This window comes from Dermacentor andersoni, chromosome 3 (genome assembly GCF_023375885.2).
Source record: "Dermacentor andersoni chromosome 3, qqDerAnde1_hic_scaffold, whole genome shotgun sequence".
Classification (NCBI taxonomy): domain Eukaryota; kingdom Metazoa; phylum Arthropoda; class Arachnida; order Ixodida; family Ixodidae; genus Dermacentor; species Dermacentor andersoni.
Window position 1 is genome coordinate 145,029,847 of NC_092816.1, and position 26,078 is coordinate 145,055,924.

Genomic DNA, 26,078 nt, shown 5'->3' on the forward strand with positions numbered 1-26,078 from the left:
TTTGTACAAACTTTTAATTGTTTGCTTTATATAAAACGTGGGTTCCCTTGAGTATATAGAAAATAGGAAGACATCACAAGATGAACAAACGAATGCTTCGTCTTGAGAACAGGGTGGGCGAGTTTCCTACGAGTGCTTGTGTGGGATCTTGATCGTGACCTGTGTAAAAAGAAAAAAGACGAGATGTGAATCGAGTGTTCGGTATTCGAAATTTCTTCTGCTTTATGGCACATGACGCCATCAGCAGGAACGCGCCTCTTTCTTAGCGAATGAATGAATTGAACACTCTTTAAGCAATATTGGATTGAGTGGAAATACATTTAGAAAGTAGGCTTTCTTAGAGGTGAAACAAAAAGTTGCAGGCGTACCGTCTTTGTTTCGATGTAGTTCAGGATGCCATCCTCGTTGCTGAAAAATAAGGAGGTGCACAGGAATGTTTAGAAAACTTATGTAAGCTGCTCGCGTGAAGCATGAAGTTCAGAGCAACTGGCGCGATTGAAGCTAAGTAGACTCATTAAATGTAAATGTCCACCTATTGTATCATCTTTTTTGTGCCGAAGTTCAAAGCAGTACACGTGATACATCCGCAGTACGCACAATAGACTCGGTGCATCTGTTATCGGGCACAGTTAAACATGAGCTACGCGACTTTCTATTGCATAAAACAAGAATCTGCCAGATTCGAGGCTATGATACATATCGACAATCAAGTACATGTAACGCAAAAAGAGATGGAATGCCGACAGCAACACTTTTTTACTCTCGTGAGCAACATGTGCAGTGCGCTGAGACAGCGGCGTAATTGGCCCAAATAATACAAAAATACATTTACTGAATGAAGGAGGACACCAAATATCTCACCACTCTCGGTGGAGACCGGACATCTTGAAGCCTCCGAATGGGGCCTGGACGTTGGCAGCGAGGTAAGTGTTCACCCTGTCAGAGTAAAATAAGACGCATGCGCGGTAAGCCGTGATGATCGAACCAGGTTCACGTTAGAGTTCAAGAGTTCATTTAAACATAGTTGACACAGAGCCACATCCCACGTGATGTAGGATTACGAGAACAATATCCAGTACTGCAGTAGCATTCACAAAAATATGGTATGGCTAAAGCTAGCTTTTTCGCTACAGATATTTGTTGGAAGTGTCATCGTGCGCACGGACTAGAAACTGAATAACTGACAACCCGCGAATATAGACCTCGCGTCAATTAAATTTCTTCAGAATAATGGTAATTCAATTTACCTTAATAGCGCATACATACCAGAAATCGGGCAATAAAGGAATAAAATACGCTTCATATGCTGCGTAAAATAGACTGAACAATTCGCACGCGAAGCACTGCCGCAGACAAGTAACAAATACACAGCTATACCATGTCGGCTGTACCAGAGAAGTCCGAGCTACAAGGACCATCGTAGTAACGAGCTTCCAAATCATTTGCATAACTCTGGTTTCTTGAACAAGCACTCAAGACTCAGTAATGAGGCTCCCTTCCATTACTTTACTATCAGAATTCGGTCATCGCGGCAAGATATCAAACCTAAAGAACGAAGCAAAGCGAAATGGAGCCCTGAGGATCCCATTGAAGTACCGACAATTTTTCGTGCTATAGGCGGCTAAGGGCGGATGTCCACCTGCATGAAGCCCGAGTTCCCACAACAATACTTGAAGACAAATTCGCTTGTCGTAACGTTGGATCTACCGCCATCGTTTAAACTGCCTTTCTGCTGCCCAAGAGAAGCTGGAAGCTCGATTTCCGATCAGTGCGGTGGAGAAGAATAAAAAAAAAAAGACACCAACGAGAGCGTTCCCTAGACTGAGCACATTACACATCAGGTGGTCAAGCGTTATCTGCAACCTATCCATTACACGGTGTCTCACGCAACTTGGATGCTCCGTTTGAATGTAGTAGTGCCCCAGTGCGGTCTTGGACGCATTGTTGAATTACCTATAGAGACATTGGTCCTATACGCCCATGACAATGTTCAGTAATTCTATTAATTTGCCACTGTTATGAAACTGATATGGTCAAACAACAGTCGGGCTTTTCATGATAGTTACTCGATTCCGCGAATTTACGTTTACCTAGTCAATACTGCTATCATTGCGTCAAACAAGCACTGTGGTTGATCTCCATAACATGGGCGGAGAGAGCATTACAGCCAGTGGCGTAGCTAGGTCATCAGGCACCCGGGGCCCTTAGCTCTTCTGTCACCCCCCCCCCCCCCCCCCCGGTTGTGGTCGAGGAAGGCGAAGATATCGACAATTTTCGGGTGTCTTCAGACGTATATGACACCCCCCCCCCCCCCCGCCCCTACTGGCCCCGTGCACGCGGGGCCTACGGGCCCCCGCCCCCCCCCCCCGTTGCTACGCCACTGATTACAGCACTCACCAGACGGTGCCGGCTTGCACGCCGTCGGAGAACGTGATGGCTGTGTTCAGATCCTTGGTGACGACACCCGCGGCGAGGCCGTAGGTGGTGTCGTTTGCACGCCGCAGCACCTCGTCCATGGTCTTGAACTTGAGGATCTGCTGAACGGGACCGAAGATCTCCTCCTTGGCGATCCGCATGTTGTCCGTGACGTTGGTGAACACGGTGGGCTCGACGAAGTAGCCCTCGCTGCCGATCCGCTTGCCGCCGATCTCGACCTTGGCGCCTTCCTTTTTGCCGGACTCGATCAGGCCCAGGATCTTCTGGAACTGCTCGTCGTCGATCTGCGAACCGAGGACGACACGAATGAGGGCTGTCATGTGGGCTCGTAAGGCCGACACGAATACTTGTATATTTCGCACAGCAGCTCTTGAAACGCACGCTTGGAGGGCACTGAACAGTGTTGCTTTCATTCGGTGTGGCAGGGGCAGCCTCGTGAATAGGAGAAGCATAAATTGTTGCAGAATACAGCTGGATTTAAGCTCGTAGTTCTAAGCGTACTGTAGCCCTGACTGCCGAGTGCGGTTTAAAACGATGCCAGTTGGAAGATGGGCAAACTGGTGCCTACAGGTTTAATTTGGGGGTCTGGATATTGGGTATAACGTCTAATAGCCATGAATAGGCACGCCGTATTGAGGGAGCTTCGGATTTAAGCCACCTGTGATTTTCTAATGTACACCCAAAGCTCCGAACACGAGCACTCTTGCATTCCGCCCCCATTGGAATTTGGCTACTATGCCTGAGACTATCCCGGGACTTTGCACTCCTTAGAAAAAAAAAAAGAAAAACGTCACAGCCATTCGAGCCAACATTTAGATTGGAGCCTATAGCGTCAGCCGATGCAGAAGGTGATGTGTGTACTAGTAGCTATGTTTTGACTAGCCACAGCCGCTGCAGTGGTGTGCTAGAGCCAGATGCAGATCTTGCGTGTAAAAAAATGGATCGGCAGTCTGATTAGCCCGCAATCAGTACGTCTAGAATAACACACCCCTCATTCGTGGCGTTTTAAACGACAGTGCAGCGCAAACTGAAGTAGATGCCTGAAACTTGTTCTGTTTTTTTCTGACCTTTACAGATACGCACCGGTCGATGACAAAGGATTTGGTGAAATTAGAATGTCTTTACCTAACCGGTATTTCGCATTGTGAAGTATTATGTACAATACATTTCATTACAAGCATGCCACGTCTTCAAGAAGGGAAGAAGGTGCGTCACCTCACCTGTGGTCCCTGCTCTGTGGCGTCGTCGAAGGGGTCGCCGACCTGAGTTCTGCGGTGGGCGGCCAGCTGAATAGCCTTGGCCACGAACTTGTCGTAGATGTCCTCGTGCACGAACAGCCGGCTGGCAGCCACGCAGCACTGACCCATGTTGGCGAACAGACCAATGTGTGCGATCTGGGCAGCTTCGTCCACTGCGCAAGCAACGAAAGTGAGAGAAGAAAATTGTCAAGGACGGAGTCTGCAGTAGCACATATTCGGAGTGACGAAAAAGAATGTTGACTTGGCATGGTTGGTACATATTAAATTTTACAAAAGAGTAACATGACGAACAGAAACAAACGGACGCAGCGCTTCTTCCGTTTCTTTCTGTTAGTCCTGTTCCAAGCGCTGTTACTCTCTTTAAGTTCAAGACCCGCTCTTTGATGGGGATGTGAACAACAAGCTTTTGCTCCGACTAGGTCATCTATAGACTAGGGAACTGTACATGCAACTGCTCTTAAAATTTGCGTAAGCTTCACAATCTGTTACCCTTATTTGTCTCGATTCTCCTAGAAAAATGTGCTGGAACTGCTCACAAAAAGTGTGCCAACGGATATAGAGAGAATTTTCAAAGGTTAGCACTGTAGTGAAGCCGCGAAGTGGACCTTGTCATTAGATTAATACTAGCACTGTGGCAAGGCTAACGCTAATCCTTCAAACCTTTTTATTGTCCTGTGCACTGGCACGGAAAGGACATGGCACCTAGAAGAACGTGGCCATACGCACATTTCGCTTCATTCTTAAAGCGTTAGTGCGCCTGGTGATACAGTATCTAGGCTAGCATTAACAGCTTTAAGCGTTCAGGGATGTCGCACTTACGGTCAGCGTCGGGGAAAATGACCAACGGGCTCTTGCCGCCGAGCTCCAGGTTGACCCTCTTAGTGTTGGACCTTCCGGCAGCCTCCTGGATAAGCTTTCCCACCTGTGCAGAGTGAAGAGAACGTGTTTGAGATGCTTTTGATTTGAACTATGAAGGAACTATGAGAAAGCGTTTGATTCTGTCGAAACCTCAGCAGTCATGGAGGCATTAAGGAATCAGGGTGTAGACGAGCCGTATGTAAAAATACTGAAAAATATCTATAGCGGCTCCACAGCCACCGTAGTCCTCCATAAAGAAAGCAACAAAATCCCAATAAAGAAAGGCGTCAGGCAGGGAGATACGATCTCTCCAATGCTATTCACAGCGTGTTTACAGGAGGTATTCAGAGACCTGGATTGGGAAGAATTGGGGATAAAAATTAATGGAGAATACCTTAGTAACTTGCGATTCGCTGATGATATTGCCTTGCTTAGTAACTCAGGGGACCAATTGCAATGCATGCTCACTGACCTGGAGAGGCAAAGCAGAAGAGTGGGTCTAAAAATTAATCTGCAGAAAACTAAAGTAATGTTTAACAGTCTCGGAAGGGAACAGCAGTTTACGATAGGTAGCGAGGCACTGGAAGTGGTAAGAGAATACATCTACTTAGGACAGGTAGTGACTGCTGATCCAGATCATGAGAGTGAAATAATCAGAAGAATAAGAATGGGCTGGGGTGCGTTTGGCAGGCATTCGCAGATCATGAACAGCAGGTTGCCATTATCCCTCAAGAGAAAAGTGTATAATAGCTGTGTCTTACCAGTACTCACGTACGGGGCAGAAACCTGGAGACTTACGAAAAGGGTTCTACTCAAATTGAGGACGACGCAACGAGCTATGGAAAGAAGAATGATAGGTGTAACGTTAAGGGATAAGAAAAGAGCAGATTGGGTGAGGCAACAAACGCGAGTTAATGACATCTTAGTTGAAATCAAGAAAAAGAAATGGGCATGGGCAGGACATGTAATGAGGAGGGAAGATAACCGATGGTCATTAAGGGTTACGGACTGGATCCCAAGGGAAGGGAAGCGTAGCAGAGGGCGGCAGAAAGTTAGGTGGGCGGATGAGATTAAGAAGTTTGCAGGGACGGCATGGCCGCAATTAGTACATGACCGGGGTTGTTGGAGAAGTATGGGAGAGGCCTTTGCCCTGCAGTGGGCGTAACCAGGCTGATGATGATGATGATGATGATGATGAAGGACAAAGTGACGAGCACGAGAAGGCCATTTGTTTCCTCATTATTTCGACACTCAGTTGGATTAGATTAGATAAAGTACAAGAGGATCATGAACTGAAATAGCCACTCGTTGCTAAATGAACCCGCATTGAAAAAGATATAAACGTCAACACGACCACTCGGATGGCGCCGACGCTAACCGTTTATGAACCGAAATACCATGCCATCATTTAGAGAACATGTCCACGACCTGAAGCGCCTTTACACTAACAACATCGTTACTCACATTTTTCTGACACACGTCATTGTTCTTTATTGTGAAAAAAATAAATTATGGAGTTTTAAGTGCCAAGACCACTTTCTGATTATGAGGCACGCCGTAGTGGAGCACTCCGGAAATTTCAACCACCTGGGGTTCCTTAACGTGCACCTAAATGTAAGTATACACGGGTGTTTTCGCATTTCGCCCCCATCGAAATGCGGCCGGGATTCCATCTCGCGACCTCGTGCTCAGCAGCCGAACACCATAGCCACTGAGCAACCACGGCGGGTCTTTATTGTGAGCATAATAAAATAAGCTGGTACAAACTGCGGGACAAGACGAACAAAGTATAACGGAACAGACGAGCCGAGTTAGTGTTCTGAAATGCCCCTATCACTATTATTTGTCTTTAGTAGTATTTTATATTTTTCCGGATATTCTGTATAGTTTATTGGTATTCTACTGTATAGCCTATTACAGTGTTCGATATTTATGTTCTAAAGTATCCGCTTAAGTCGTAGTAACAACTCCAAGGCACGTTGTCGTTATGCGGTACGCTCAAACGTTGTAATTTCACTTTTCTTCATTACGCGTGTATCCTTGCGGTCCCCCTGTAAAGCCCTTCCGATCTCGCCTCCGCGTGCGGAAGAAGAGGCGGGCGTGCAGCAGCTCGGCGCTCATCACCTCGGTGGATCCGGTGAAGGAGACCTTGTTGATCTCGGGGTGCTCGGCGATGGCGGCCCCGGCGGTGGGTCCGTAGCCGGGAACCACGTTGACCACGCCCTTGGGGATGCCGGCCTCCTTGCACAGCTGGGCCACGTACAGCGCCGTCAGCGGGGTCTGCTCGGCGGGCTTGACGATGCACACGCAGCCGGCGGCCAGCGCCGGGGCAAGCTTCATCGCGATCAGCACCACCGGGAAGTTCCACTGCACGCGCGGGCGGGAGGACGTAAGCATACCGGTATTTGACTGAAAGTCAAGCGGCTAATTCATGTACATGCTTATCCATTTTCAACAGAAACGTATATGTGGTCGGTTACCTAAAATTAAATTGGGGGGACTCAATTAGCCCCGAAGCTGCACAGTGGTCTATGAAGGACGTTGTGAGGTAGGGCTGCTTCGGATTGGTTCTGGCCAACCGTGGTTCAGTAATCCGCACCCAAAGCACTGCGCCCGAGCGTTTGTTGCACTTCGCCTCCCATCGGAATGTGGCCGTCAGGCATGGACTATCGAACCCGCGACCAAGCGCTCAATAGCACAACGCCATTGTCACTGAGCTACAGCGGTGCGTTTGGTGAAAATAGATGCTAGCATAATTTATACCCTTTAGATTAAGGTTGTTTGTTCCGAAGGTGACACGAAACAATTGTTTCACCTAGGATGCAGACAAAACGGTGCAAACACCGGCCAGTTTATCAGCGCGCTTTTGCACTGATAACCCGCACGTCGCGTATCGACAATTGCAAGTCCCCGCCTGTCGCCAGCACCAATCTTAAGGTGTGCGATATACAATTCAAAACATGCTCGCGCACTTTGTGTGGTGGTGGTCAACGATTGTCGAGGCTGCATACTCACGGGAAGAATTTGGCCGCAGATGCCGACCGGCTCGCAGCGGGTGTACGTGAAGTAGCTGCCATCTGAAAGAAAAAAAGAAGTTGGAAGGTGATTCAACATTCAGTTGATGTATATCAAAGACCATGTTTTCCTGATCGATTCGGGGGAAAGAATGGGGTCGAGTCACTGCGCATGGCACTGTATCGCGTTACCCCTTGCGTGAGGGGAGTAGGAGGTGCGTCGGACTAAGTTTTATCTTTACCTGCACTAACTTCGGGATGGGCCCACATTTTTAGACTCTGCACCGTAACCGTTCTGAACGGGCTCACGAAGAAGTCTAGCAACGCAAGCAATCGATACAGAAAAGTAGGGGTAACTAACTAAGGAAGACATTGTCTTAATAAGAAAAAGAAAATATAGGTTGCTTAGCGACAGCTGATGCTGTGCGTGTAGCCAAAGACAGCGCGCGAGCTTGCGGCTGTCACGCGTAGATCGGCGTTACTCGTCGAAAATTGTGAATAGGAAGCGCCGAACTTGCCCTGCCTGAGCGGACAAACGGCGTTCGTGAGCACTTCCAAGTCGTTTCGATCAAGTATGGTGCCTGCCTAATTTTTCAGCGAGAAATTCATACAAGATAAAAAACGAACAAGAAAACGAACACTAAAATGTTCACTGATGGATAGGCCGCTTGGAAAGACGGAAGCTTCTTTATTTTTTGTCCTATTATGGACACGTGAGGCCTGTGACGCTCGAAGACTGTCACAAAGGAGTTCTGAAAATTATATATTGTGGGCTTTTACGTGCAAAAGCTACGATACCATGATGAGGCACGCTGTCATGGGACACTCCTGATTAATTTTGACCATTTGGGTTTCTCTGGCGGGCACCCAATGCACGGTACAGGGGCGTTTTTTTTTTTTTTCGCATCTGGCCCCCCACCGAAACGCGGCCAGCACAGCGAGGATTCGATGCCGCGGCCTCGTGTTTTGCAGCTCAACGCCAAGGTCACTACGCAACCACGCCCCGTATAAAGAGTTTTAAACGGGTTCGCTTAGTATTTGCTGAAGAAAGTGATCTAGCATGATAGCAGCGGATAGAAAACGACGACGCCAAGAAATAAACGGGAGAAGCGCTGTCCTGGGGTCCGAAAAGTTGGAGCAATGCTTGACACATATAGGAAGAACAACAAAAGAATAAAAAAGCAACACAGTGATACGTTTTCTTGCGTCCAATAATGTTTCATCTGCAAGACAGCCCTTGTCCCACCTTTATAATTATGCGTCTTCGTTTTCCGTGCGCTGCTATCATGAATGTCCAACCGTCCCGATTTTTTATTACGGCTATTTCAGTGAATTCGGCGCTAAGGGTGCTTTCTTTTAAATAGTAAACGGAAACTGTAAATGTCACCCGAGGTGCGTAGCCCAATTCTACTTCATGAGCTAGATTACTCATAGAGGCGTACATTATACTCTCGAGAAATAAAGCAAAATATTTCGCTAATTATACTTCGCTTGCTAATTAATGTTTAATTTATGTTCATTTGCGGCATATATTGCAAGTTGCGAAGTGTAGCAGGTGAATTCAAAGGTCATAACCACTTGGAAGGAATTCTGGGGATGACAATAGTTTCGAGCTATGCGTGGCCAAAGTTAGCGGTAAAATGCATTGGTGTTCCAGGAAATTTTGAGTTCCGAGGCATGAAAAGGCGTTTTGTCAAAGGAAGGTAAGTGAAACAACAGCGCATTTTTACTCCAAGTTTAATTGGGCTTATCTCAGAGCTGGTAATATTTTCAAAATTCGTTTCAATTTGATATGCCTAGAGGTACCATGGGCTTCATTTCGCGTATTGAAATGTGAGCTAATGCAATTAGTTGAGGAGTTCATTATTGACGTTTTGTTGATTAGTCAGTTGTACGACTTAATTTCCCGTGTAAGGAATGTCCATCTCGTCGGGTAATCCAGCTCAATAAATAGGTTCGTGCAACGTATGTCACTGCATGGTGATTTACAAAAATTATGTTACCGGTAAAATAAAATACCCTCATAATCGTTATCTATCGTCGATCGGCAATGCATCCCAACAATTGAAGCCCTCGACGTGGTTTATGTTTCACGGTCATTCCTATAGCGTTATCGCAGAATGGCCGGAGTTTCCTAAGCAAGAAGGGTGGTATAAAGTGCACACGTACTTTCGCGATAACGTGACCGAATTGCAATTGCAGATGTACATTTTTCTATGCGTTTTAATTACTTGCGTGCAGTGGTAGACGTACACGTTTTCCCATTTCGCAGACTTAAAGAAATGTGTCGACACATTCAGCCCGCCAGAGGGAGCCAAAGTAGGGGAATGATTTATAATGCGGGAATAGCGTGCAGACAAACCAGCGGAGTGATATATAGTGAGGGAAAAGCGTGACATCGTTTTAACGCCAAATAAGCGCAGCGGCAGGAGTGGAAGTCGTGCTTGCATTCTTAATACGCGTGACAGCGAAGGAAAAACATGAAAGGCGCTGCCACGCGCGGACGTAATTAAGCGCAACTGTATTAATCCTTGCACATGTATGTAGATTCACACTTCGCATGGTCGTGAAATTAGGTTCGTACCAATAATGTGGATAAATTGGTGTTCTAAAAAAAAAAAACGAAAAAGAGTAGTATGAAGCAAAATGGGAGACGCCAGTGTATATGTACCGTAGATTCGACAGACAAAAACCACTCGTTTTATCCCGAGTGCATTAAAAGATATGCAGTGTCTTACAGCTCAGCGCCGTCTGCTTGCGTTGATTATCGTAAAAGACGTACGTTATGTGCAAGAAAAAAAAAAGAAATAGAGCTGTAGAGATAGAAATAGAATAAAAGTGTTACAAAATGAACTGAGATGTAGTACTTCCAGTACGACTACATCGCCTCGTTATATACTTTTGAATGTGCAGCGTCTACGAACAGTCTATACGAGCGAATATAATTATGCAGCGCTTATATTTCCACTGGCCTGTAATCATTACATTCGAAACCTCGCGGTGTGTGGTTTCCTGAAAGTGCAGAAAACAGTGGACAAACAAGAGTCGAAAGATAGGCAGTAAACTCCTGGTTTTATATTATACGTATCTATACGAGTATTTGACAGAGCCCTTCCTGTAGACTTTTCTAAAGATCATGTAGGATAATTTTCTGGGGCCATACTCAACGTTAAGGACACCCACCGGCCGGAATGGTCTTGCCGTGCACCTTGTCGGCGTAGCCGGCATAATAGCGCAGGTGCTTGACGGACGTGTCAATGTCCTCCTGGGCGTACTTGTACGGCTTGCCGTTGTTCAGCGTCTCCAGGCTCTGCGAGAACAGGCGCGCAGGTTGCGGAGTTTAGAGACGCTGCTTTAGAGACTCGCCAGAATCCGCGTACACACTGATCACGACTATAAAAACAAAGAGAGAATGAGAACGAGGCTTTCGCAGTTTTATGTATTCGTGTATTATTCGGTTTTTCATTTGTTTGTTCATTTGTGAGCATCTTTTAGTATGTCTGCCTCGGTTCATCATTTCTGTATTCGCGGTTCGAGTGTCTCAACGCTTCCTTAACATTTGAAATGTATACTTATATTGTGTCGTTTCCTTCGTGATTGGTCTTCCCCCCCCCCCTCTCCTCCGCCTTTTTTCGGCTGGCAACTTGTACGTACAGTTTAACCAAGGGTCCTGACGTGGTCTCTACATCGCTCATAGACTCAAGCCCGTTGACGGTAGGCGCTCGCCGTGCTCCGTATGCGTGCGTTCATTTCCGCATTTCCTCCTGGCATTTCCATTTATTCATTGGGCGATAGAATTTTGCGAACAAGACGAACGTTGCACACCCATTTCCAAGACACATCAAATAAGTTAATCAACGAAGCCACCGACAAAGAGCACGCGTGCTGCGCGCAAGAATTCGTGCTCAGACCTTTCGAACGCGCTAAAGTACAAGATGGGTGAAAAACTGTGAGCCATATGTATACATATACATTTATATATATATATATATATATATATATATATATATATATATATATATATATATATATATATATATATATATATATACATACATATACATACATATACATACATATACATATACATACATATACATACATATACATACATATACATATACATATATATACATACATATACATACATATACATACATATACATATATATATATATATATATATATATATATATATATATATATATATATATATATATATATATATAGGGCGATGCACTCACGGCGATGTAGTCCCTGTCGCGCTCGAGCAGGTCGGCAAGCTTGAGCAGGTAGAGAGCCCGCTGCGAGGCGTCGATGGTGCGCCATTCGGACTTGAGGTCGAAGGCAGCCTTGGCCGCGGCCACAGCCTTGTCGATGTCGGCCTGTCAAGAAGAAGAGGAAGAAAAAAGTGTCCGACGATTATGCAGCTGCCTGATGCGAAATTTGAGCGCAGCTCGATACGCGTTTTCATTTCGCGATGTATTGAGGCAGCGCAGTTCAAAATCGCGCCACCAGGTATATTCATTCCACATACTCTTGCAACGTCAGCATATCATATTTAAAAAAAAGAATCTTCCTTACCGCTTCTATCCCTTCGTCACCGCATTGCCACCCTTTCCCTCTTCCACAGGTTCTACTATTCGGCGCTCAATCGACCACCATACATTGTTCCCCCAACGCCCCGGTCACGACGCATTGGCGATCCCCAGCAGGTAGCACAGCCACATTCACGCACCAATACATTTTCAGCCTCATTTTTATACCGAGCATCTAAAAACTGGAACGGCCTTCCTCATCAAATCGCTGCCATCACCTGCTCTTCACAATTTGCTCAAGATGTAAAAACTTTTTATTTACCGAATTGAATGCATTATAACACTTGTTTGTATATGTTGTATTCCCACCCCTTATCTATTACCCCTACTACGGGGTCTTTAAGGAAATGAAATGAAATAATTTGAGACCGAAATCACTGCACCGACTGGGTGTCGGCCAGTGCCGTCAGCGCCTTAGCAGAGGAAGGGGCAGTATGGGAACGCTGGCATGATGAGCGGCATCACAGCCAGCCGTTCAAGACGACGACGACGAAAGCGCGAGCAGCGGCAAGAGCGCGAGGGGCAGTATGGGAACGCTGCCATGATGAGCGGAGTTCGTGTAATGCGCGCGAGCTATTCCGCAAGACAGCAGCAGCACCCAGCCACCAGCCACGGGCAGGAATGTCCGGGAGGATTCGCAGACTAAAGTATTGCTTAAAGAAAAATGAGTTGACCTTCACATATGCCAAAATGGCTTGGTGAATCTGTGCAGGTGCTTTGAACACTTTGGTCAAATGCTAAGGTCATCTGAAAAGTTTTTGCTTCATTCCGCTAAGTAAACGCACTCGTGCGAACCCCGATTTGTGCACACGGTTAGGTGCACTCGCAAGAACGGGGTGCAGAACTCTAAGCTTTGTATAGTGACACCATTGATAAATATACCGCACAGAATTATTTGTTGACAGGGAAACTCACGACAGTATTGACGTAATGCCCCTCAAGCAAATATTTTCTTGCTCGCATTGAGTCAGAAAAAGAATCTGCTAAAGAACAGCATCCGTAAAGCTCTTCCATACTGCGTAGTGCGATTCTTCTGAGTTGGAGTGAATTACCGTGCTCGGACCGTCGCATCAACGGAGGAAGTTGCGATAAATGTTGGGCCACAACTGCAGGTCCCAACCCATATGCCACGCCCGGAAGCGGGGTCCCCGGCCTGTCCGGGCAATGATGCCATCAGGAGTGTCATCCCCCCAGTTTCTACCATGGAGCAGACGTGCACTACGGAATGAACGCGGAGCACAAAACGTGCTTGCGTACAGCTCGCCGAATTTTGTTCCAAATGACAGAAGCGCAAGTGTCGCAGATATAGCTAAACCATCAGCTAGCTCAAGAAAAAGCATCAAGTGTCGCTTTTTGCTGCTTTATTGCTCTTCACGCTTCTGGATCCCAAGTGAACATGGCGTGTATGTCACATCGTCTACATCTGCAACTTTTTTTTTTTTTTGAGAATGTTACACATAGCAGATCAGAAATGTAATCTCGTAAAAATCGACAACGTGAAGGTGTTAGAATTCTTTTTGTATAGTACCGAGTGCAAAACGTTGTAGACGGAATTGAGCTACTAATGGGTTGGAACGGTAAAGAGAAATACGCAACAAATAACAGAATTCTAGAAGCGGTAAGAAAAGAAAAATCGTAAAAGAAGAGTCAACAAAGCCAGACGAAGAAGAAAACTTTTCGAAAGGTAGTGTGAGGGGGAAAAGAATGTCAAATAAAAGAAGAGAGGATAGGAAAGATACATGGTGCGGAAAATGAAGACATGCTACATAAAGATAACAAAAGCTAGTTAGGGAAAAAAAAGACCAAATTCACCAAACTTTCGACGTCTTAATATTAATGAAGGGCATCATTGTTTCGAACTGTAACGCCTAATTGAATACCGGTTAAATGTTAAATTGTGGGCATACCTTGCATGAAAATCCATTCTTGTGACGTCATTCTAGGTCTGTCCTATCGGAACCCCGCCCCCTGATTGTAGAGCAAGACGGCAGCTACGCACTCGGAGGGCGCGTATGTGGTGCTCGAAGTCGCGAAGGTTATGCCTTCGAGTACGCAAGAACTCCGAGTGCAGTTTGTTGTGCTCTACAGCCCTTAGCGGAGGTGAGGCAGGCGTTAAGCATTCCCCATACGTGGGCCGATCCCAAAGGTAGTGCAATACCGGGCAGACCCGCGGCGGAGATGAAGCAGGCGTTAAGCACTCCCAATGTGGGCCGACCCTGAAGATGGTGTAATGCTGGACAGACCCGCGGCGGAGGTGCAGTTGGCCATAAAGGGGCCCACATAATACCTTCACTGGTCATCCTTCTTCACAGAGGGGAAGGGCACTGAGTTTTTGCAAAGGCTAACTAGCCCATACATCTGAAACTGTCTGTGATGGTCGCCTGCAACATGACATCTACGCTTGCCGAATATAATAGTGCTGTCATTGTTCATTCTTTCAGTTTCGCAGGAAGAATGTGTAAGCGTTTCACCTGACGCTAAACAGGCAGAGAACGACGGCCAAGGAACTATAATTTAGCCCCCAGTCAACCCAGGCACATTAAAAATTTGCTGCATATCACTCCTAGGATATCGACCCTTTATTACCTCTGAACATAAACTCGGAGAATACTGTAATTTTTTTCAGGATACCGCGAAAGAAGGCACATAACGTTTTCTATCTCCTCTAGTCTTACTGGCAGCTTTGACCGTTCGACGAGTTGAGCGTGTCCGTAGCACGTGTCCGTGCGTGTGTGTGTGCGTGCGTGCGCGTCACCAACAATGTTGCCGGCTTTCACAGTACGTACATTCAGGGCATAGCATAGAAAACTCCTGCAGTAGAAAGCATGAATGCTTCAATGAGCACGATACAGGTGGAGGAGTAAACTAAGCCACGGTACATGCGCAGAGGAAAAAAAAGAAAGAAAATGTATCCATTGTAGGGCCATGTGTGCAGGAGGAACGCTTGGACTGATCCAATGCTTTCGTGATATGAGCCGACTAACGCGTTGACGGGTCTGGCCGTAAATGACTGGCAAAAGTAAAGAAAAAAAAATTACAAAAAGGCGGTCTGGAAGCCAGACGTTGCCGCCTCTTTCCGCGCGCCGTAAATAGCTCGCCCTTGACGGCTAACAGCCGCAGCTACAGCAGCGACGGCGTAAACGGAAGGTCAGACTGAGACGATTCGACAATTGAGAAGAACCGAGCAGGAGGTCGAGAAGACAATAACAACGAAGGGAGGCGACAACGAGACGCGGTGGCAAGACGCCAAGCGAGCGGCGTTGCTACAAGCTCTTTGGCCGCGACAGTAAAATTGTTCCACGTGTCAAGTGGAGCACTGAGAAAAGGAACAGTTCGTCGTCTTCGTCGTCGGGGCAATGACACCCCGGACAAATTATTATAAAGAAAGTGTACTAAAAGAAGGCTGCATTGTCTTTTATATAATCCTGAAAACCGAAGGCAAACACTGTTCCAGTCGGCACCGCTTATTATCGACTAGGACACTACGAACATAACCCTTCTCCCCCCCCCCCACACACCATTTAGTTTACGTACCATGTGTAGATGCTGAAAGCGGTATTTCGACGTATGGGGAAAATGGAATCATGCCCTCACGCTTGTCACGGCGGAAACCAGTTTTCTTTGCCTAAACACGGAAATGAAGTTAACATCGCTCTGTGTTCGCATCACGTGCCTGCATCTCAAACTTTAATCCCACGAGACGTAAATTTGCTGTGTAACTTCGTGCAATGACTTGAAAGGCGTGGATACATCTAGCGATAGTATGAAAGATTGAATAAACGTTTGTTTTCAAATGTTTTCAAAACATTCGTATCGAGAAACGCATTTAGCCATTGGTGTTCTTCAACGTGCATACTTCCTTGTATATATTGTGTACTTAATTTCGTAAAAAAACGTAGGATGGCTCAGGAAAGTTATTTTGGTATCTAAAAGCTTGTATTCTATGGGGGGTGGGGCGGGGGGAGTCCCGCTTATCCACATGGATTAAACGCCGTGCATTTAAATGTGCGTAGCAATATCAAATTGCACGAATACGAGTACTTATAAGAGGTGAAAAGCAAAACAAATGAAATTTAATTATGCCAGGCCCTAAAATATCGCCATTCACTCTGATAGATGTGCCTATGTACACCTAACAGAGCTCTTATGCCATTGCCCATGTAGACGATGCTCGTTCGCTGACACTCCATGTAACATTTAGGATGTACGTGCCTGAGCCGAAGAGACTGGTGGACTAAATAGTTGATATCGTATTAGGCGGTGCGCAGTGCAAGAGTGGAAGGCAGGAGTCAAGACAGATAAGTCTTCGCCTCCTCTTTCGTCTTACGTGTTCCATTTTCGGTACGCATTACGTTTACATTGATACGGAACAGCCGTCACAGTGTGGCTGCACTGGAGGAGGAAGACGATGTGTTCCCGAATATAATACCCGTTTTTAACCTTTATAATTACAAGTTAGGTCAAGCTTTCAAACGGGAGGTAAAAGAGAACTTAACGTTTCTTCATGAGTTATCTAATCTCACCAGGAACACACATTCTTACATCACAAGGTGTACGGAACAGTGGAAGGTGGTCACTCCGCGTGCCAATTATTCTACACAAAAGATATCATACACACTACCAACACTTTTAAATTTGTTTCTGAAATCAGGTCTTGATATTTATATAACTGGTGTACGAGCTTTACGTGAACGTTTTGTCACTCAATCTTTCTTAAATAATTGAAGAACGTTTTTCAGATAAGTTGTGTTCTTGCGTTTACTTTTTGTCCATATTTCACATATAGTCAACTGCTATGTATATATGTGTCTCCTGTTGAATCGCTGTTTGCCTTGTAAAGGAGGCTGCGGGCTCTAGTCAAGTCGCTTGCCTCTAAAGCGACTTTTACCCACAGTCTCCTCCATCACTGATGGAAATAAAGAAGTTATTATTATTATTATTATTACTATTATTATTTAGGGTCGCCATCTTGGCCACCACTGGCCCACGTGTAAATGTATTGTAAATAGACTTGTGCATCGGCTACACGTAACAGTATGTCTAAGGTTCATTTATTATATGGGAAATCGGGCATCTTTCTATTTTTTCTTGCAATAACATATATCTGAAAGTACTTGCAATATCATACTTCTCGCGCGCAGAATACGCAGTGATGGGTACCTGCGTTGGGCTGCATAATTCATAGGGCAGTGGGAACCACTGCCCTATGAATTCAATGGAAACGTCATGTGTTAAAAAACAGAAAAAAAAAGACGTACCGCCCAGGTGCTTTTCATCGGCTCAGACGACACAACCATGAAAATCAATCTAGTGTCCCTTTCGCTGAAAGCTGGCGGCAATAATACGAGTCAACAATTTCCACAAAGATCCGCATGCATCTCAAATACCATCCGGATTGAATATGTTGCGCAATCGCTTGGAAGGTAACTAAAGAAAAGGGTTAAAGCAAACGTCTAATATAATGAAGAAGGGATTCGTCCGACGGGGATGTAGTTATAGGTCGCCAGGACGGTTGCTATAGACGAACATCCTCTTGTTTAGACCCTGGCACCGGTGCAACCGATTCTGTGTGTAAGCCACGGTTGCTAACAGAAGCCGCCATGCAGCAGACCGGCCCTGCTCCCTCTTGAAGAGCCGACAGTCGACGAGACGCAGATAACTAAATTGCGCGTGCGCGACGACGGAGGAGGACAGGATAGTCTGCGCATGCAAAACAAGAAGGCGGTTCTCGGCTTGCCGCCAGTCTTAGATCTTGTTTGGGTGTCGCGTTTGGCGCTCCTCTGCAGTTGTGGTGGTTGTCTGAAACGGTACCCTTGCTGCCGAAGGTTTGAAAAACGACACGTGCTTGTGTCTTCAGAATGCGTCTGGTCTCGAAACAAAATGACGTATATAGGAATAGCGCCGAACTTGTCGCTCAATACCAGTCCCTAAAATGTTTGAACTGTGCGAGAGCAATGGCAGGAAATGTTACGCGCTGTTTTTTTTTTTTCCGGCTTGAAGTGTCGAGTGAACATGCTCGGATCGCCTAAGTGCCTCAGATGCGTCACAACGCCTGTTCGCGCAAAACAACCTGAGCAGCCTGCGCGGGGTTCGATAGGCAGCCCAATTTGACGTAAATCGTCTCCGGGCTTTGAAATGGCTTGACAAATCTCGTTTTAGGCCTACTGATCACGCGAAAAGAAACTGGTCACTCGATTTGCGCCACCGTGAGAACAAGATTGAAGCCGCTATGCTTGGGTGGATTGCAAGGCAAGCTCCAATCGCGCAATCATAAATTACAAAAAAAAAAGAAAAAGAAAAGGAAAAAGAAAGCTTTATTCGTGCCAACTTCCGCCACTGCCATTCATTAATGGGTCTTTGCCCGAAGATATACGCCCGACGGAAACGCCGACGTTTGTTTAACTGGGGTCGATGTTCTACAAGGTGGAGTCGTAGAACAACCAAACTGACAGCTGAAACAGGGTAAACGCCACGCAACTCTTGCGCAGGCCGTCCCGCGCAAGTACTCCTTCCAGGCAAACCTGTCGTCACGCAAGCTTACGAAGGCATCGCAGAAGAGCGTGTGCAGCCATTGCAGGTTATCTGTAAGCCACCGCGACGCCGGTAGACGAAGTCTGATACGCGGCTGCGGATTCCCGGTAAACAACGTCCCGACCGAGGTTATTCATCTCCACAGGAAAGACACTCCTACGTGCATGGGTATACACGCGAGATTATGCGGATGATTTCGGGACCTCTCAACGAACCGGAGCCGTGTCTCCGCACAGTCGTTCTATTGTAGGCGTTTGGAGAAGTGCTTGAGCACTTGATGGCGCCTGAAACTAAGGCACGTTGGCAATCTCTCGAGTCGCGAGCTTTCTCTGCTCTGCGATAATAAAACGGGGGACCGTTAATTGATAGGGCGTCGCGCACACGTCTTCGAACAATGGCGGCAGAGCACCCGTGCCCGCTGGAATGTCGACAGCACAGTAAGAAATCGAGGTGGCGTGATCTCTTCTGCAACCATTCCGTTGTACATTGAACGTAATGAGAGATAGCGAATGACGTCATTAAGTAGACTCGCCGATGCTCTCGGCAGTAGATCCGCGCGTAAGCTGATAAGAACACATTGTGCGGAGTGGACTTGTGCCAACACGCGCGCAACACTGACATCACCTTTGCCGCCAATCAAATTCCAGGATTTCTCACACGCTACGAACGCCACGTCAGCGAACAAGCCAAACTTTTTACCTGTAAAAAAAAAAAAAGAACATTCGGAAGACCAAAATTTGAATAGGCATCCGCCACTTCGAGCGCACATAAGTATTCCCTTCACCGACGGCCCAGGTGTAGCTTACAACCGTGCCGCTACACTCAATATTTTGTTTTTGTAGTGTGGTAGGTTACTCTCATTAAAGACGCACACCCGTCTTTTATTTTTCATCGCCGCTGCACTACCGTGCTTTGCGGTTCGTGAATTCCCTTCGTCAACAGCTCTCTCAACCAGGCTGCTTGCCCCCCAGCACGCACGTGTCGTCGCACACAGCAAGAACTGTCACGCGCACGTACTCGCGCTATTGCTCATTCCTCGCATTCTTTTCGGTCACAGCACTGGATCCGTTCTCACGAAATCACCGCAGTCATCTGTCGGTAAATTCCATTAAGAAGTGCAATGGATGTCCTTACTGACTAGTTGCACATGCGGCATTATTGTTTATCTCATTGTAGCACCAACCATTTATTCAATTACTCTGCGGGGAGGGAGAGTATTTTATGGCATATAAAGAACGTAAAATGCAAGATAAGTGACTCGATGCGTTGTATAGTCAACTACACTACTTTACGGAACACGGTATCCGATAAAAAAAGAAAGAAAAGACTGAATATTTGCGCGGCCTCAGAATGCAGCCATAGCATATGATTCACAACATCTCCCACTATATGTGAACAACATTGTGGTGTTCGGCTTTACTGACTGCTGATATAGGCTGCTCGGATATTGACTGTTTGCCGAGATCCCGTGGTTCGTAAACGTGTGGTTGACTACATGTGCGACGACAAGGCGATGGTAAAGAAGTCCTATCGAGTAGCAAGATGAGTGCAGTATGATAAGCGTGAACGGTTTTAGAAGCCATTGTTCTCACAAAACGAAACACAACGAAACAGACAACACTAGCGAACCAGTGGCCCATTAACTAGGGGTCGCAGGTGACAGTCTCCTTCGCGATCGCCGTGTTGCACTTGCCAATAACAGTAAGCAATCATTCTGCGGAGCTTTCTTTTTTCTTTCCGGCGAGTATCGTGCTCTGAAAAATTTGCATGTTAGAGAGTAGGCATCGAAGTAGTAAGAAAATATTTGCGCTATCTCAAGCATTCGATGGCGAACTGTACGCTCCACTTTCACCTATACAGACTGACGGCATTCGGTCTTTGTGGCCAACTTAGAGGCAAACACTACCCGGTTTACCAGGTAGTTTCGTCCAGGTATACACAATGGTCTCAGTCACCTTCTAAGAAATCAAGTTGGCAGCTCGACAAATCGATTACAGCTAGCTCGGCGACCGCAGTGTCACGGTGTCAGTATTGATCTGTCGCGTGTCTAAATGCCAAAAGCGGGCTAGCGCGAATAGAAAAACATCCTTCCTCAAAGGTATTTTTGCGTCACGACTCGTGCCAGCAGTTTCCTGCCAGGCGAACTGAGCGCTCGACGTCATCGCGCGAGAGGTGTCTCTTACATACACGAGCGATAAATCGTGTCTAAGGACATTTAAAATATGGATGTCATGTTTCCACTGCGAAGCACTCACCACAATATCTCAGCGGGCGTACCCCGACGGGGTGCCGAACTTTTGAAATAAAACGGTCAGCTTCCCTATCTTGAGTTATTACATCGAGTAACGACGTTACGGCGACTGACAACTTTGGCATTGTAAAAAAAATAACTTGTGTGAAGTAACACAGCGGAAGGTTAGGTTCGTGTAAGTGGACGTACAGCGGGCGCCGCAAAGACACAATGCTGTCAGAACTGAAGAGCACGTTCGCAGTTGTCTTCTACGCAGATTCCTATTGTGGACGCAAATGTAAAAGAGATGTAGTTATTTCTTGGGTTATCGTTGCATCCTAAATTGCTTCAGACGGAACGTGGAAGTGGCACGGGAAGATCGACGCTGCGCAAAAGCTTGCTAGCGAAAAAAAAAAAAAAAATAGCAGCCTTGTAAAACTTTGCAGGAGCCGACCTGCACCGTGCTGAACACACTGAATCACCGACTGCCAAGTGGTCGTGAACCATGGCAAGAAAGAATAGGTTACTGGACTCGTGCAAGTTTTCGTGCGTTTCCCGCGAGCTTAGGTAATGCCGAGCCTCGTTCCACGAAAGGCCTGTACAGGGAAGCTACACTCGCGTAAGCGACCGTTGTACACACGGTCCCCGTGTCCGCATCCGTACAGCCTCGAAGCCTAACAATACGCACGCGATACGCCTGAAAGCGGAGAACGCGTGGCGATGCACCGGTCGCTTCGCGAGAAGGGCCGCGTCGGTGGGAACGGATCCCCGACGGCGAAAGCACACAGGAAACGCATCGCGAGGCTACGACGCAAGAGTCGACTGACCGACGGATCGGCGTGTCCTCGGCGGCACCCGGTAGTGTCGCGCCCCCGTGGACGATTTGCACCGAACATCGTTCACGGTTGTGTGCCGCGAGCATCAACGGCGTGGGCGACTAAATCGTGGGGAACCATGCGAGAGTCGCCAGGAGCGGCCGTCGTCGCAGTGAAGTCACCAGACTCGCCCACCAGGTTGGTAAGCGAACGGCTCCGCTTCAAGAGCTGTTTCACCGTTTCAGAAGGAGTAGGAAAGACGACGAAGCTCGCAGTATACTGTGCGTCGTTGCGTTTCCTATGTGCGGCTGCATCTACATCAATTAATTACTACCGAAACGGCTCAGCACAGTCATCATTACTTTTTTTCTAAACGTGGTGAACTTTACTTTCAGTCGACGTACAACGGTAAATGGGGAAGAGATTCGCGGAATTGTCACGTGTAGCGCTTATCGATTGAGAAAGAAATCGGACGTTGAAGAGGGACTCCAGTACTGGCCAATTATTCTTCATCGTCGAGTCGAGTGCCGTTAACCTCGTATGTGCCCGGGTCCCCTAATGCCGTGAAGTCGTTGACGTTAACGTGTCTGGTGCGACCTGACCGACGAGAAGAAAGGGGGTTAACCGAGGGGCCGGACTTTTATTAATCGTATCAGGAGAAGCCAACAAACAATGACACCAAGCACAACACCAAAGACGTGGGATCGTTCTCCACCTGCGGCAAAGTTGTTTCTTCACCCACTTTCATTGCCATTAAGTTATCAGTTCTCTAATTCAATTAGTAAGTACAAGTAATTGCCGCTATGTTGTCCTTGCATGGTGTGTTTGTTTGTTGGCTTCTCATGACCGACGAACGTGAGAGATACCGTGACGGTAAATTGGGCAAATCCCCCCCCCCCCTCCCTCCCAAAGATGTTTCGTGAAGAAGTCACCTAACACGTGGAGTGAACCTACCCACGACAAAGCCGCGCGACAACAGTAGCTAACGAGCGAGTTTTGATATCGTTCGCGCAGTATTTTTATATTCTTTCCAGCCAGCTGCGGAAAAATTATGTGGAATGTAAAATTTCAGGTCGGGTATTAAACAGCTGGCTTGTCCAAACATGTTGGCTCTAGCATAAGTCGACAAGCTAAATGTGGCGTTGTTGCCGAGAGCGCATCGGGCTTTATGTCGGCCTCACGGGCATGTCATGTGCTCTTTTTCGCCCGCCCGTGGTTGTAAAAAAGAAAGAAAAAGAAGCAATTAATGTACAGGTGCACTGGGCCGCGTGCACGCATATCATGCCTACCCGTTTCGACAGCTCCGCCCACGTGGGTGCTTTATGACTGTGCAGCTGCGCGTCCTTGTGGCAAATGCTCGTCCCCGCTGCGCCACACCGACGACAGTGCGGCGGATGGAAGCAGGTGCACCTTGCGGCATCGCAGGAAAGCGAGCCGCGGCAAAGGCCTGTTCAATGCCACTGCTACACCCAGGTCACGGTGGCACGACCCTTCAGCCGAAAAGATACGACTGCTGCCTTCGTGTCTGTGTACTGTGCACCCTAAATGCACCGAACTGATGCGCGCGCATCAGTTCGGTGCATTTCGAAAGAGGCGTGCAATTCGTGCGGAAAGCGAGGGATGTGCCAAGGCTAGAAAAAAAAAAAAAAAGAAAAACGAGGCCCGAAATCCTTCAATCTCAAATAAAAAAAAATTGCTGTATCGCCGAAGAACGTCGGGGGGATCATACAAATGTGGCCTGGTGCAAACGGCGCGATCAGACCCATTCGCATATACCGCAACAGGAAGTGACATTACAGCGTACTGAGAATGCCAGTGTTGGCGAACGCGTTCAGATAACGCCGTGCAGACGTCTTGAGACTAAGCTTTCGTTCGGAAAACACAGGCATCTCCGCGCGTAACTGTTATTACAAGAAACGCCCATTTCCTACGCGATGCCACCGTGGGTATGACGGCAAAAGTTGCATGAAATTGTGTGCTCTAAGGGACGGGAACATGCACGCCGTTTTTATCGACATACACGATGACAAATATACGCAGGAAACGTGAAACGCGCGCTATGTCGCATTTCGTGCACATCCAATCTGCAGAGCTCTCTCGCGTCACCAGCAAGGAGACTCTTTGTGTGTGCGATGCGTCGAAAGCAAAGCGTGCTTTGAACGAACGCGGCCAGTGAAGCTACACGTCGACCTTGCAGCAAAAATAAATAAATAAATAAATAAATAAATAAATAAATAAATAAATAGGGAAAGCCACGATAAAAGAGAAAGCGCACATGCCCTTGGGAAATAATGAGTCAGGTGCGAATAGCGGGCGAGTTACAGGAAAGGACGGGGAAAAAAACATGGAGGATGGGGCAGGAAGTCCTGGAGGGCAGCTTTGGCGGAAAAGTTAAGTATTTTATATATGGTGGTACGGAAACACAGAAAAGCAACGTGTTCATATCACTTTCCCCCACCCCCCTCCTGCCTGTGTAGCTTATTGTTTGTCTAGCGAATTTTATACCATAATAAGGGCTCGTGTGGATCGAAAATACAAGTTCTTTTAGTTATGCCTTACAGGAACTGATTGCTCGTACCTAACCTGCAAGCCGAGATGAAAAAAAAAGAGAACAAACAAACAAAGAAAAGGAAGTTGATTGATCATGAAAACCACGCAGTGGGTTTCGGCAAAGGAAGAACGCAGGACCGAAAACGAACTACTAGGCACATGCCTGGAGAAACAGTGAATGCGACCACTTTAATTCAAGCAGTACGGAACAAAGAGAAGTAAGCGCATTTATATTGTGGATTCTATTGACGGATTGATTGAATGAGAAGGTTAAAATCTAAAAAAGAAAAATTTTTATAGGGTGTTACGCACTTAATCCACGATACGATTATGAGGCATGCCGTAATAGGGCCCTCCGGATTACTTTTGGCCACCTGGGGTTATTTAATGTACACCTGACGCACGGTATACACTGGTGTTGTTAAATTTCGTCCCCATCGAAATGCGGACGCCGCGGGCGGGGTACGAACCCGCAATCTCGCACTTAGCACAACGCCGCCCGTAACCATTAAGCCACTACGGTGAGTGAATGAGAAGGTTTACCGTACCAAATCTACACCTATGCTATCAGCAACTCCAGGCTCACTTCATCTCCCGCCTATTGGCTTCTGTTGAACGACATCTGAACATAAGCGTTTTTACTATAATCAGTCAATTATTTTTACCATTTGCATTTCGCTCCGCCGAAATGGCACAGCATTTGATCGATCACACGACCTCGTTGTTAGCCTCATATCGACGTTGAGAACACCGCCAATCTGATTAAATGCATAGGGATAAATAAGTGCGGTCCTACACTTGCTTGGAGTTTTTTTGTCTATTACGTTAATTAGCCGCCTAGACGTCCGGTCTCGTTTACTATCGTACCAATAGCGTCGGACACGCGCACGCGCACACATACGCGCACACAGATGTATAAATAGAGAGAGAGAGAGAGAGAGAGAGAGACCCATCCTCTGTCGGCGAGTGGCACCTCGATCAGTCGAGAACGGCGAGCCTCACCTTGTCGCCCTCCTGGACATCGGCGATCTTCTTGCCCGTCGCCGGGTTGTACGTCGGGAAGGTCTTGCCGCTCACGGAGTTCACGAACTCGTTGTTGATGAACAGCTGCGCAGAGGAGACGGGAAACAGCGCTGGTTAATTACGCAGTTCGCATCACGCAATGACGCGAGATGCCGACATAAGAACGCGCCAGCCGAGAAGGAACAAAAGCGATATATCGCGCACAACTGTGCGGCCTCTAAACGCGATGGCGTTCGACTATGCATAAACAGCAAACTGATGTTGTTGTTTCCCATAGAACATGCGGCTCATACCCACTATGGGGGATTGGCCGAAAAATGCAATAAAAGAAAGGAAGTTGGTTGGTTGCGCCTACGTGATATGGCACAACCCACTAAAGAAGACTAAAAAAAGGAAAAGGAAATTTTGCAAATGATATAGGTTATTAAAGCGATAATATAAGTACAGGAATAACTCATAAAAAAGGAGCTTATTTCTCTAAACTGTTTCATGAATATTAAGCTATGTAAGATATAGATGGATCTCTGAAGGGAGGTCTAAACGCTTGATCTAGAAAAAACAAAGAAAGAGCACGATTAATTTGGCAATAAATAAAGAAAAGAAAGAAACAACACAGCGCGACAAAACAATTTTTCTGATTCGAAGCTCGGTAGCAACGCTTATCGTGGGAAGGGATCGTGCAGACGTGACGCGAAGGATGCAGTAACGATCGCAGAATTGGGAATTGTCGTGATCCCCGTGTGCTTTTCACTGCTCTCACCACA

At 46.8% G+C, this 26,078-nt stretch overlaps 1 protein-coding gene across 1 annotated transcript in view; it reads right to left on the bottom strand.

Annotated features, from left to right (window-relative positions):
• Nucleotides 1–26,078, bottom strand: part of LOC126525093 (aldehyde dehydrogenase 1A1-like) — a 35,803-nt gene continuing 9,725 nt past the window's right edge. Inside the window, exons 2-12 of the mRNA XM_050173155.3 lie at nucleotides 25,294–25,398; nucleotides 11,812–11,952; nucleotides 10,751–10,877; nucleotides 7,569–7,630; nucleotides 6,678–6,920; nucleotides 4,515–4,617; nucleotides 3,657–3,847; nucleotides 2,398–2,720; nucleotides 862–936; nucleotides 369–408; nucleotides 1–159 (exon numbers count right to left, since the gene is read on the bottom strand). Of these exons, the coding sequence (XP_050029112.2) occupies nucleotides 127–159; nucleotides 369–408; nucleotides 862–936; nucleotides 2,398–2,720; nucleotides 3,657–3,847; nucleotides 4,515–4,617; nucleotides 6,678–6,920; nucleotides 7,569–7,630; nucleotides 10,751–10,877; nucleotides 11,812–11,952; nucleotides 25,294–25,398 (1,443 nt within the window). The 3' untranslated portion in view covers nucleotides 1–126. The remainder of the gene's footprint in view (nucleotides 160–368; nucleotides 409–861; nucleotides 937–2,397; nucleotides 2,721–3,656; nucleotides 3,848–4,514; nucleotides 4,618–6,677; nucleotides 6,921–7,568; nucleotides 7,631–10,750; nucleotides 10,878–11,811; nucleotides 11,953–25,293; nucleotides 25,399–26,078) is intronic.